Source organism: Nuphar pumila, chromosome 6 (genome assembly GCF_984573655.1).
Source record: "Nuphar pumila chromosome 6, dmNupPumi1.hap1.1, whole genome shotgun sequence".
Lineage (NCBI taxonomy): Eukaryota > Viridiplantae > Streptophyta > Magnoliopsida > Nymphaeales > Nymphaeaceae > Nuphar > Nuphar pumila.
The window spans coordinates 22,316,098-22,328,837 of NC_143254.1; the positions used below are offsets into that span (position 1 = coordinate 22,316,098).

Consider the following 12,740-nt stretch of genomic DNA (forward strand, 5'->3'; position numbering starts at 1 on the left):
ACAGTTGCTCGCTTTTGCACAGGATGTTGCTCATCAAATGGGCACTTTGCTATGGTAACCCTTCTTTCTTCAAGCGCATTAAGGGATATGTTCTGCTTTAGCCCAATCTCTCAGAAGTAAGTCTCACAGGTGGAGTTTGCTTGCTTTTAGTGCTTGCATGATGATGTGGTCAAAGATCAACTGATTCTATGCACATTTTTAATAGGAGAGACTCATCAGAATGCTTCTCTTCCCCCACTTTCTTGGTCCACTCACTTGATACTTTGCCTTGGTGTCGTTCAAACTCATTGATTGTTGGGTTCTACAGGCTTCCCATCGTCAACATCACCGGCTCAGTTCATCTTCACTCGATCGATCCCTTCACCTACCTTGTGACGGGTCACAAATGACATCATCAAGATTGCTAGATCATGGTGCTTCATCCTTACAGCGGGACTTGGTGTCACACCTCGACAGTTGTCTCGAGGATATTCACCATTAGGATGATGAGATGACCCTCACACTCCATCACTCCTCTTGTGTTCATGGAGCAAACACTCTAGACACTTCGTGCTATACCTTTCAGAGGCCAACTCTCTGCTCTTTGGCGCATGTGAGGAGACTGTAAAGAGACTCGGTGTCCAACCTATTAGTTGTGCTTCACTAGGAGAAGTCAACACTCCGCAACCCCTCCTCGAAAGGCCATAAGTTGTTGAAGGACCAACTCATCTGTTGTAAACTGCATTGCTTCCTCAACCCACATTGATACAATCTTTTGGGTCATGCATTGCTTGTGGCCTCGTTGTATTGCTCAATAGACCACTGTGGGTTGAAAGACACCCACTCTATTTAGGATGATCGAACCACCTCCAATCTGAAGAGCTTCATGGCGATTTGTCCACACCGCGTATCTTCGTAGGTGACGATTCCCACACTCTATAGAGTGGCCTACCTTGATCGTTATCAAGAACTCCATGACAACTTCAGTCTCCTCTCAATCTGAGAAGTATCGACGATGATGTCAATTTGTTCTAGTGGGAGATAATATGTCATGTTGCTGCATTGAATGGGTCACGTCTACTCATGGTCGCATTGCTCTGGTCAACGGACCACCTCAAGTGCCAAACACCCACGGGTGCCAAACACTCGCTTTGCTCAGGAGGACTGTACTACCTCCAACTTTAGTGGCCTCACCTTGCCCACATCAAAACTTCTGGGTAGCTTCTCTACGTTGCGTATCTTAGTAGGTGACGATTCTCACATCAGTGCATCATTGGTGGCTTCCAGACGCCACACTCTCAAGGACTGACACTGAGCTTTATCTCAGAACCTGTCTCTGCTCTACTGCCTTGCACACAGACTCCTGAAGAATGCTTGATGTACTCCAGCTTCTGCAGTTCGGCTTTAGTCGCCTCCTAATTGGAGAAGTATCAACGAGGATGTTGATTTGTTTTAGTGGAGGAGAATATGTCAAACTTTATTCATCACCGACCAAAAATGACGCACGTGTGTATGCGGTGAGAAGGGGCCAATGGTGACACCCATTGCTAAGTGAAAAGCCCATGTCTTTGCTATGACATGCGACAGTGGCACAAGATAACACAACACTGCTCTTTAACAAACTTAGCAAGCAAGCCTAAGTATGCAAATATCTTCTCAAATGCATATGCTTATCATCCAAGCCACAAGGGTTTCTCTGGCCACTCGCGGACATGTGCCATGCTTTAGGGGTGCTATGCCACTCGCGATCCATCTCAATTTTAAGCCCTTAAACAGAAGCCTTACATGTGGAATTCAGAACATAGAATGGAGCAACTTCATTCAAAGGTGGCACGTCAGTGCCCATGCGGGCCCATCACCTTACGCGTTAAGAATTACTGAGCTAAGATCGAAATCTCGTCCACATATTCATGTGACAAAGACCCTGGTGCGGTCGTTTCAACAAAATACAAAGTCTATGTTTGAGAACTATACTGAGAATAAAAGCGTTGCTTTTTCAAGGGATATTAGGGTTTCTCACATTGGCAGAGGGGGGGGGGGGGGGGGTCAGCGCCCATAACACCTATATAGGGGACCTTCCTCTTGACTTGCATTGATGCACCATAGTGCAGTTCATAGTGGGCAACCCCTATATCTCGTGAGTAGCACATTAGAGTGCATGGGGATACTCACAAGTATGCAAATTCTCTATGGGCATCACCAGGCATGCGCGGGGCCCGCTCTTGTCACCCGTCTTGCTGGCCAACCTTGCACCCTTGTGAGAGGCTCAACGAGTTCATGTCGAGTGACGATGATTCCTCTTGGTTAGAGAGCTTCACTATGTCAAACTAGCAACTGACTTAGGTTGAGGGTTGAAAGGTCTTCTTCATCATAGCGGGGGGTTCTCCAGGGAACACGTGTTGTGCTTCATAGAGCCCGCAGGTGCCAAAATGTAATATAGTTCTCGTTTAGTGCATCTCAAGAACTCGATGCTCACTCTAACGTTTGTGATGCTTATTTGGATGTGTAGCTGGCTATATCGACCCTCGTCTGCTCGTGCGATCATCACAGAAAGGGGACAAACCCATCTCTCATCGGCTTGAACTCGCTCCGCACTGACAACTAGCATTGCTCCACTCTATAGACCTGTTCGACTCTGTCGCTTTTGATATTCCGCTTTGCTAAGCATGTATAGAATATGCATGGCCTCTAAACTCTATTCTGTTAGGCTTAAGTAACTCCTTACCTAAAGCAAGCTGCGTGCTGCACGACCAGACAGCCCGTCAATCTTGCCCTCTCAGCACGAGTCAAGAAGATGCTAAGAAAAATGGCGTGACAGGATGCACATAGTGCCAGTTGTGCGCTTGACGCATGCTGCGTAAGAGGGAGCTCCGATGATCTCACTGCTGGAGAACCTCTACTCTGCGCAAATGCCTCCAATGGAAAGGCAGCAGGTAGGTTACCGGCGGATTCACTGACGACTGGCCAAAAAATAAAGATGATCAACCGAATGTGTGTGGCGGACTATGCACAGTTCACTGAATCACCACACACACTCATATCGTTCAGATATGAGTTCTAAGTGCTTGATTGGAGTGATCAAGTACTTAGATTGACGATCCAGAGTCTGATTGTCCCAATGCTCGCCAAAATTTGGTCGAAAATGAGCTCACGTGAGCTATATTATCGCTGGACGTCCGAAAATCATGGCTAAGGCCGTGAACTCAGTATATCGGCTACATCAAACCCATTTCACAACAACATGCACAGATCGATTGCAGAACATCAAGCATGCTTACAATTACAATTTCTACAGATCTAGCATGCATTTCTATAGAATCGAATCGATCCAGCTGATAGATGACTCACTGATTTCAGGCGAGTCGATCGAGGAGCGCAGTTGCAAGATGAGCTTCGGTAGACCTCCTCCTTGCTCAGATTTGACGTGAACTGCAAATCAACCTGTTGTTTTGGAACAAACCGGTTACTGCAACAAGGAATGATGTTGTCCTTCCGTCGGAATCCGTCCTCCACTCGTCGGGTGCGCACTTACTCCACGGCCTACGATGATCAACCGTCGGTAATGGCCAAATCCAAACCATTCGACCGTGAAATCGAGCTAGCTTGGCCTATTTGGATGTGATCAATTGATCAGAATCCTTTGATAAAAAAGATCAGCCAAAAGGGAAAAAGGAAAAGAGCCAAATTCAATTCTGATTTTCTATTTTTTTCTCAAATGGCATCATTCTTTGGTTTATATCGTGACCAAGGGATAGTTTTACAACAAAAATACTAGAAACAGGAAACCAGAAATGGTTTTTAACAAGTGGAGGGGATAGCATCCTCCACGCTGGCCTAGGGTTCCGCTGAGTCACCCGCCCTGCTGCTGAGCTGTGCACAGCAGGCGGGTTGTGCGCTGCGTGTCATGCATGCGCGTGTGAGCTGCGCACAGGTGGTGCATCCGTGTGCAGTTCGTGGGGACGCATCTCCCGCCTGTCCGCCCGTCCTGTTACATTACAACCTGTCCGATATTATCACTAGTTGTCACAGTCAAGACACAATGAATACAAACCTGTTGAGATTCGATACGGATGTGGGTATCGCCAAATCACAGCTGTGAAATTAGATGCGGTATAATCGGATTCATAACAGGATTCAGAATTGGTTAGGGGATTCATCACCAACACTTGGTCCAACCATGGTCACAAATATGATTTTCAGACATTTTTCAACAAGGGAAAATCCTGAGATAAATTAAATATTTATGGAAATAGCAAGAAAAATCATGAGATGTTTATACTTAAAATTAGTAAAAACATTAAGAATTTGTGAAATATACAAAATTAAATACTTACAAAAGCTCTTGATAATATCACAAAAAAAAAAATCATGATAAGATCATGATATATTTGAAACAAGAAATATTTTGAATTTCTCCTGCTTTCATGGCATGCAAATTTATTGTAATTTTCCATGGCATTGAACTTCTCACTATAAAATCCCGAGAAATTCAAAATATCAGCAATATTGACTATGGGTCCAACTTGCTTTTACTCTGACATGCTCTGATTTTACATTTTCAACTAAGGCAAATCTATTGGGCATGTGAACCTCTCTCTATAATCAACTTGCTTTTACTCTGGTTCTCACTTTGCATGTTAAATTAAGACAAATCTATCGGATTTGGATTTTTTTTGCATTGCATTGCGGAAACCCCAAAAAGGTTTTGCTTGCTTAATTAGCCAATTGGACATAGTTAGGGCTTAGTGATTGGTTGGTTGGACATTTTGGATATTCTAGGTACGAGATCCAATCTGTTGGCATCCTTAGAGACGTGAGCCACAAGATGAGATCTAGTCATGGACCAACCACCAAAACTAGTTGTAGCTAGGGGATCATGTGATGTACCACACCAAATGGGATCAAGACAAGTAGGTGCATCATCTAGAGCCAAATTGCCCTCACTAATCTATGTGCATGGCCAGGCCGGTGAGGGCTTAGCGATCCTTTTCGAGTCAACATGTAGGTCTTGGTTCGATTCAATAAGACCCATTAGAACTAGATTCTTTGTGGTTCCGTTTACTTGGCTTGGAACCTTGGGAAGGATCTATTCCTATATATGGTGGCCATATCAACCAAGTTGAGCATCATATTAATTTAAGAATCTTCTCCACTCTCATAACCCAGTGGATCCTCCTATTCCATGGGACAATACTTTAAAAATATGCATCCCTTCATACCTTCCCCTGTCCCGAGTTGGAATCCCTGTGTGGGCAACCCCATTCAGCAACAGTCTCTGAGGTCAAGGGGGGCAGCTATGGAGTTTTATTATTCCCTCGGGCAGTGACCATAAATAGGGTGGGCTTACACCAGCATGACTAGGTCAGTTTGAGAAAAACAATAAAAATAAAAAAGTTTGTGAAGTTTTATACCAGACCCGGGCCCGACCTGCGTATCGATTAAGGCTCGCAATTTTTCAATGTAAAAATAATAAAAATTAGTATTTTATTGGGTATGGTCCGGGTCTGGTTCATGTAGTTTTTATCGAGTCCGGGTATGATTTCTCTTATAGTAGACCTGATTAAACTTGAGTTCGGACCCGATACCATACCCCAAATTTTGATTCAAGTTTGATTCCACCTAGATCTGAACCAAACCCGACCCCTTGACACCACTAACTAGAAATCAATGGCTTAATGAGGCAACGACCCACCTAGCTCCACAATGTGACAAATGGTGTCTTACGAAATATCATGAAAAATAACGATATCATATAGGCTGTTTTAAACGTTCAAGGTATGAGGACCTTTTTTTGTAAAGAACAAGTTATTTCTGTTTTGAATAAAAGTTTTATTTATTTTCCTGAAACTTTCTGGGCTAGAAAAGGTGAGAAAATTTCAAAAGAAATATCTCACGATATTTTCGCAGCCGAATAATTTGCCATAAACATAACCAACGCTCCTGGGCTACTTACTTGGAAGAGGGTTTGACTTAATATATTACTGAAATACCCTTATCCAATTGTCTTTTGACTTTACATATTACCAAAATACCCTTAACAATTTCTTCTTAATGCGAACAAGGCACGAGCATATCCTCTCTTGTCATTTGACGAAGATCCAGTGTACATCTTCGTCTTTGTGCTTGTACGGTAACTCCGGCGACGGAGCGTCCTCAGACGGCCGCCGGAATCCTTTTACCTCCGCCGGTCCGGCTTTTCTTCCGGCCAGACCCGCAGGGTGGGGCCACCCGGCCAAGCAGGGGTGCGCACCTCTCCCGCCGTTCATCAAGGAAGATCTGACGGCAGCGGCACTCCACGCTGCAGAAACCCCGGTCGCCCCTGCGAGGGAGGACAGTCAGATGACTGAAAAAGGCCCATAATGAACAAAAAGATAAAACGATGACAGTGTCCATTAGGAGGCGTTTGATTCGCGGATATGGGAGGACAAGGACACTGTCCATATCTACGACCCTTAACCTGAAGCCATATGTAGATATGGGCCAGTTCTAGGGAAACCGTAATCAAATTGCCATTCAGTTACAGTTTTTTTTTTTTCAGAAACCATATTCAAATCTGAATCTGAATGCAAACAGTTGATCCAAATCCAAATCAGATTCGTTGAGGTAAGGTTGAATCAGGATCCAAAATGTATGTGGTAATACTGGATCTGAAAAAGAGAACAAAAACAAGATCCTTAGATGTAAAAATTGCAACCGGGCCAGATTTTGTTTCCGATCAGTTTCAGATCTGACTTAAAATTCCGATCTGAATCTAAACCGAATTTGAAAGCAATCCGATTCAACATATTGGAATCTGACTTTAATATACATTTGGATTTTACTAAAAAGATCCAAATCTGAAATTAACATGTCACATCCAATCATATTTGATCCGTTTGCAACCCTAATGTAATGCTACCACCGTACCATGTGATTGATCATCATGATATGGCTTGTGACTATAGGTCTGATAAAGGAGAAGAATGAATCGAACAAGGGTGTTCAAGCTCAGCTCTTTCTTTTGCGAACTCAGTCATAATAATAAAAAAAAAATCGACTCTAAGCTTACTAAACCAAACTCAAATTGACTCATGTATAAAATAAATACATTGTCTCAAAGTTGTAAGCAATAAGATTTGAACTCCATTCTTATCGGTTGCAAGCCAAACAATCCAACCATCAAATTCTATGACAAATATATGCAACAGATATTTCTTATTAGTTAACTAGTCTATATATGAGGCTTGCTGAAATGAAGTCCCCTTTTTTATTATGATAGTGCGATCGAATCGTCTAGCTATCTCGTTCGATCTTAGATCTTAGTCATGTTTGCGTGTTGAAAGCTTAAAAAGAGGAGAGGGTTTCTTTATTATTCAAGAAAAGAAAGTTAGCTTATATTTTTTCACGAAGGACGGGAAATCCATCCTCGGGATCAGACACCTAGCTACTTGCTCTAGTTAAGTCTGTTGTACTTATAGTCACTTTTCCGGAGGTGTAAACCTGTGGCGCCACCCCTTGCCCCGAAAGAGTTGGCTGAGCAAAGACTTATTCCTTGCCATCATTAATACAAAAGGTTTGACACTTATGAGAATGGAACCTTGGCCAAGGCCCTCAACTGCACCAAACCCCTTGAGGCTAGGAAAGTTGGCTTATTTATTCTTCAAAATTTATGCAAACAAAAATGAAAAATAGATCGATTCATTCATTAATCAAACTCCATGTCAGTAATAACCATACTTTTTCTTTTTCTTAATTTATTACTCTAAGAAATCGCATCAGAGATCAAAGACCTGGTTGCACTGGCTCAGCTTGCCATACATACCTACAACCATCGTCCCAGAAGCCCCCCTTGTCTCTGTGCGGTGATAGTCAGCTTAAGCATCAAACCCTTCTTTCCTTTCTTTCAGAGAAGAAAAACCTTCTTTCCACGATATGAAAATTGAACCCTTTTCTGTTTTGTGTTAGATATAATTTCAACGTTCTATGTAATTTTTAGAAACCATCTTTTTTATTATAAAACTTATAAGTAAAAAAAAAAAAGGTTTTTTCCACATTTATTTTTTACTTTTTATGTTACTTCTTACTTCCTTCACTTTTCACATGTTCCACGATCTACGCATTTCTTAAACACTTTGCTTCTAGCACTCACTTCTTACTTTGGTAATTAAGACAATAAGAAAAAACACATAAAACCAAAATAACACCTTTTTATTTAACAAAAATGACAAGAAAAAAAGATAGAAAAAGAGAGGCATCTCTCACCTGTACATGTAGACATCCATCTCGGAGCTCAATTTCTTCTTGCACAGAAAGCACGCCTTGAGGAAGCTCGACATGAACCCCTGACCGATGCCGCCGTATCCAGCGACCGGCTTCGGAGGCGGAGAACGCAGGGTCGACTTGCTAACCACGTTGGTCTCATGGCTCGAGCCTAGCTCTATGACGATCTTCAGGCCGACCGGGTTCCCCTCCCCGGACCTCCTCGCCCTGGGCTGCATCCTCGCCGGACTCGATCCGGCGGGCTCGGCGGAGTCGAGCCTCAAAGTGCTCCTGCTCTTCCGAAGCATACTTCTCTCCACCAACGAAGAGAAATCCTCAGAGAGAGAGAGAGAGAGAGAGAGTGAAGCCAGAAATCTCCCTGTGCTTCTCCTTCACACACAAAGAGGTAGAAGGAAGAAGGCGACGAGAGAGAGAGAGAGAGATTTGGGGGAGGTTGGGGGTGACGTTATGTATAAGAAGGGAACATGTGTCGAAAAAGAGAATATCTCTTTAATTTTCTTTTTTTTCTTTAATATTTTGTTTTTTTTGTAGCCTATGTGATTGGGTTGATGGTGGATGGACGGTTTCGCCCTTGGCCTTTTCGCTAATATGACGGTTTATGTTTCCTTGATTACTTATTGGTTAACCAGGTTTAAGGGCAGATTTACTTTTTCCTTTTCCTTTTTTTTAAAATCGGTTCTTGGTTTGAAAAGTCAAAAATTTGAGATAGAGGCCTGATTTTTGAAGATCCGTTGGGCTGGGTTTGGATTCCATTGCTTTTTTTAGCGTTAGCTTTTTTGCCGATTAAGGAATTGGGGTTAAAATGGATCCAGTCAGGTTAGCATCGATCCATATCTGCAAAATTTTATAAATAATATATATATATATATATATATATATATATATATATATATATATATATATATAGTAATGGGTACTTGCTACATGAAATATGATAAATGAAACATGTTAAATGAGTTTTTCAGGTTATTTTTTGTTTTATTTTTTGAATTCTGAATGTACACTGATCTATGTACTTGATTTTATAGAGATCAGCCGTTGAAGTGTTCGATTCAGAAAAATGGATGGGTTTTTATAACATTCAAAAAATCAACGGTCCAAAATCTTTGTAAAATTTTTAGGCTCTAAATATCATTTTTTTTCATCGAAAACACATGATCCAGGTGTGGATTTATCGTAAATCAACCATGCCCAAAACATTTACGCGGTCGGAACTGCTAAAAACGATTGAAAGATCAGAAAAACACATTTAGCATGTTTTCATTTAACACATACCCATTTCTCTCTCCCTCTCTCTATAGGACAAAGTGTAGGCACTGACCCATTTTTGCTTACCACATGCCTATCGAGCTTAGATAAGGTTTTAAGTTGTTTTTTAAAAGTCTGACCCTACATATGTATTCTGCATGATCGATTTACTAGAAAATCATACTATGATCATGTTTTTTGAGAAAAAATAATTTTTTAGCATTGATTATTTTTTGAAATTGTAGACAGTTGATTTTTTTAATCTTATAAAAACTTAAACTTGGTATTGAAATCTGACAATCCAAAAGTAGATTCCCACAAAATCAAAAAATGTAGATCACATTTGTACGGTCAGATTTTAGAAAAAATAGAAACAATTTTTCCAAAGCTCAGTAATTAAACACACAGTAATCACAAAAGAGCCTCAAGCACCTCTCTCTCTCTCTCTCTCTCTCTCTATATATATATATATAAGCATATGCAACCAACTAGGGCTGGTAAACGAGCCAAATGAACTGAACAGAGGGTGTTCAAGTCTTGCTCATTCTTGTCAAGCTCAGCTTATTCTTATGGTGAGTCGAGCGGAGCTCGAGCTTATGATGAGCCCAAGGTTAACGAGCTGAGTTTGAGCTGGCTCACTTACCAGAAAATACATTTAGTGTTAAGCTCAAGCTAGCGCATTTACAAGATAATCACAGCATCTCAAACCTATAAGCAATAGGATTTGAACTCTCGAACTTATTGTTTGTAAACAAAATACTTTAACTATCTAGACTCTATGATTATATATATATGTTACTAATTAACGACCAAGCAGAGGACTCGTTGTCAATGTTGAGCTTTCCAAGCCTATTTCGCGAGCTCGAACGGGCTCTTTGCAAGCCGAACATGAGCCAAGCTACGAGAAGCTTCTCTCGTTTCTTGGCCTTACATGCAACTCTATATGGAACATCTGTGACATAATCTAAGTTGATTAAATTCAATCCGATAGTTCAGCTGAATCTTAAAATTCAAAGCTTCATAAGGCACTCTTTGTTATATATCATTTATGAATTATATTGAGCATGGCAGCTTATTTATAGTAAAACATTTATGAAGTATCTTCTACGTGGTTTTGACTTTTAGAATTTAAACTATCAGATAGAAAGTCACATTGTTTCAAATCAACAAGGTTTGGACTTTAATCTTATTTTTGCAATTATCAAACACTTAAGTATTTTACACTGCGATACGTAATGCAACCAATATTAAAAATAAATATTTTTTACTACTTAATGAGCCTATCTGAGATACTTGCATCGAACACTTCAGCTTGTTAATCCTCTTTTATAAGTTTAAATGAGCGCTTTAGCAATTGGGCATGAATAGAGTCTCGAATAGCTCATCTTGTTTTTCTTTTTTTGAAAGGCAAGATAGGGTTAGGCAGACCCTTATCAGTTGTACAACTATACCATTGGGTTTTGAACATGCAACGTCCCAACACAAGGTGACGTCCACTAGCTGCTCCTACCAGACCAGCGGAACCCCCGTTGGTGAATAGCTCATCATGTTATTAACACCCCCACACACATAATTTGCAGGTCCTAACCGACTTTTCCTTCACAGGCCTAACTAATTGAGAAAAGACACTTGTTTATCTTTGCTTATTTATTAGAGAAATCATTAAGGGGTTGTTTAAATAGCGGAAAAAATAATTTGACGGATTATTTCTTCAGCTTTTTTTGTGTGGGGGATCCCATTTGTCAAACGCACCCTAAAGGTCTGGAAAAGTAGGTGCCAAAGGATGTGAGAGTGATGGCAGCACTTTAGCTCTTACTACTGTCTCACCAAATATTAAAGAGTTTAAAACTTGAATAAAATTGATCAATCAGCTGCATCCATCACTTCATTCACATATGCTTACAGATGAGAGTTACCGAAATTTTCTTAGATAGGTAGAAAGTGCACTCCTCATCAACTCACTTCAGAAGCACGATATTTCTCGCTTCGAAACTTGATATGAATCTCGATTCTCTCACGCTTCTTTTATGCTTTTTATATATTTTATACATACTTTTTCTATGTTTTTTCACACTTTTCATATTTTTTGTGTTTTCTCTCACACTTCTCACGTGCTTTCTCTAAATCTATTTTATCTAAGTCGGCAATCATCGTTTTAGTTTTTGACAAAAAAGTTATTCTTAAACTAAAAAAAAAAATCATGAAATTTAAGAATACTAATTTTTTATTTTAGTTTTTATTTGCATTCTATTTTCGATTTTCTTATGACTTTTTTATTCCTTTCTTCTCTCTTTCTCTTCCTGTATCGTTTCATGCTTTTTACTTCCAAGTCTGTTAAACTTGCTATAGACTTTGACATAGCTACAGCCAGTTCTGATCTAACTTGACCCAATTGTTCTTGACATTGTTTGATCATCCAGCTGAGTCTTATTTAGTGATTCACAATTCAGTCCACCAATTTCGCCAAGTTCCCTAAGTGCTACAGCTGACTCATGCATACCTACCCCATCTTGACTGAGCATGGAATGGGCAGGTATCACCCACATATCATATTGCTTGTCTGCTGCCATACTGAACTTGGCTTACAATAAATGTTCACATGCACTAAATATAACATGCTTTTAATGTGTTTAAGTTGCTCTCACTAAACTAATTCTGAAATTGATAGGCTGGGATATTGCACTATAAGAGACCAGTGCAACTCTATCCTAGTGGAGAACAATGTAATATCCCAGTTTATCCATGTGGGGATAAACTGGCAGCTTTGGGAAAATCTCCTTAAATGCACTCACTTATCCCAAAAAGCAAAGATGAGTTCGGTAAATTGCAGAAATTTCCCGACTTATCCCAATCTTCTACTTAGTAATCCAAACACCCTGTAGAGGCCTAAAAAAGGTTACACAAGCATGACTAGGTGGGTTGGCTTAAGGTGTGCTAAGTTAAAGGACATTGCAAGTTCAATACGGAGGTGGGCATCCCTCACCAGGAACATTTTGAATGGGGAGGGGCATGGGACCTGTAGCTTTAGCATTTGCAGGAGGCGGTCGGCAAAGAGGTAAGTCCTCAAGAGACTGTATCCGTGAAATCATGGGCAGATCAAGTGCAATCACATTGTACACTTTGAGTGTGCCGCTGCACCTGGCGACCCTCCATCTCTGGGGTACAGGCTGTCAGCTGTGTGGCCCAACGAAAGATGGAGGGACGATCAAGTGCAGCGGCATACTAAACTGTGCAATGTGATTGTACCTGATCCA

At 40.9% G+C, this 12,740-nt stretch overlaps 1 protein-coding gene across 1 annotated transcript; it reads right to left on the reverse strand.

Moving 5' to 3' along the window:
- Positions 1–5,928: 5,928 nt before the first annotated feature.
- Positions 5,929–8,629, reverse strand: LOC149834303 (FCS-Like Zinc finger 17-like). The gene is made up of 2 exons (XM_090010060.1): positions 8,221–8,629; positions 5,929–6,298 (listed from the first exon to the last, which is right to left on the reverse strand). Exons 1-2 carry the CDS (start codon positions 8,523–8,525, stop codon positions 6,133–6,135), a joined length of 471 nt encoding a protein of 156 aa, XP_089866186.1. The 5' UTR covers positions 8,526–8,629; the 3' UTR covers positions 5,929–6,132.
- Between the last annotated feature and the right edge of the window lie 4,111 nt (positions 8,630–12,740).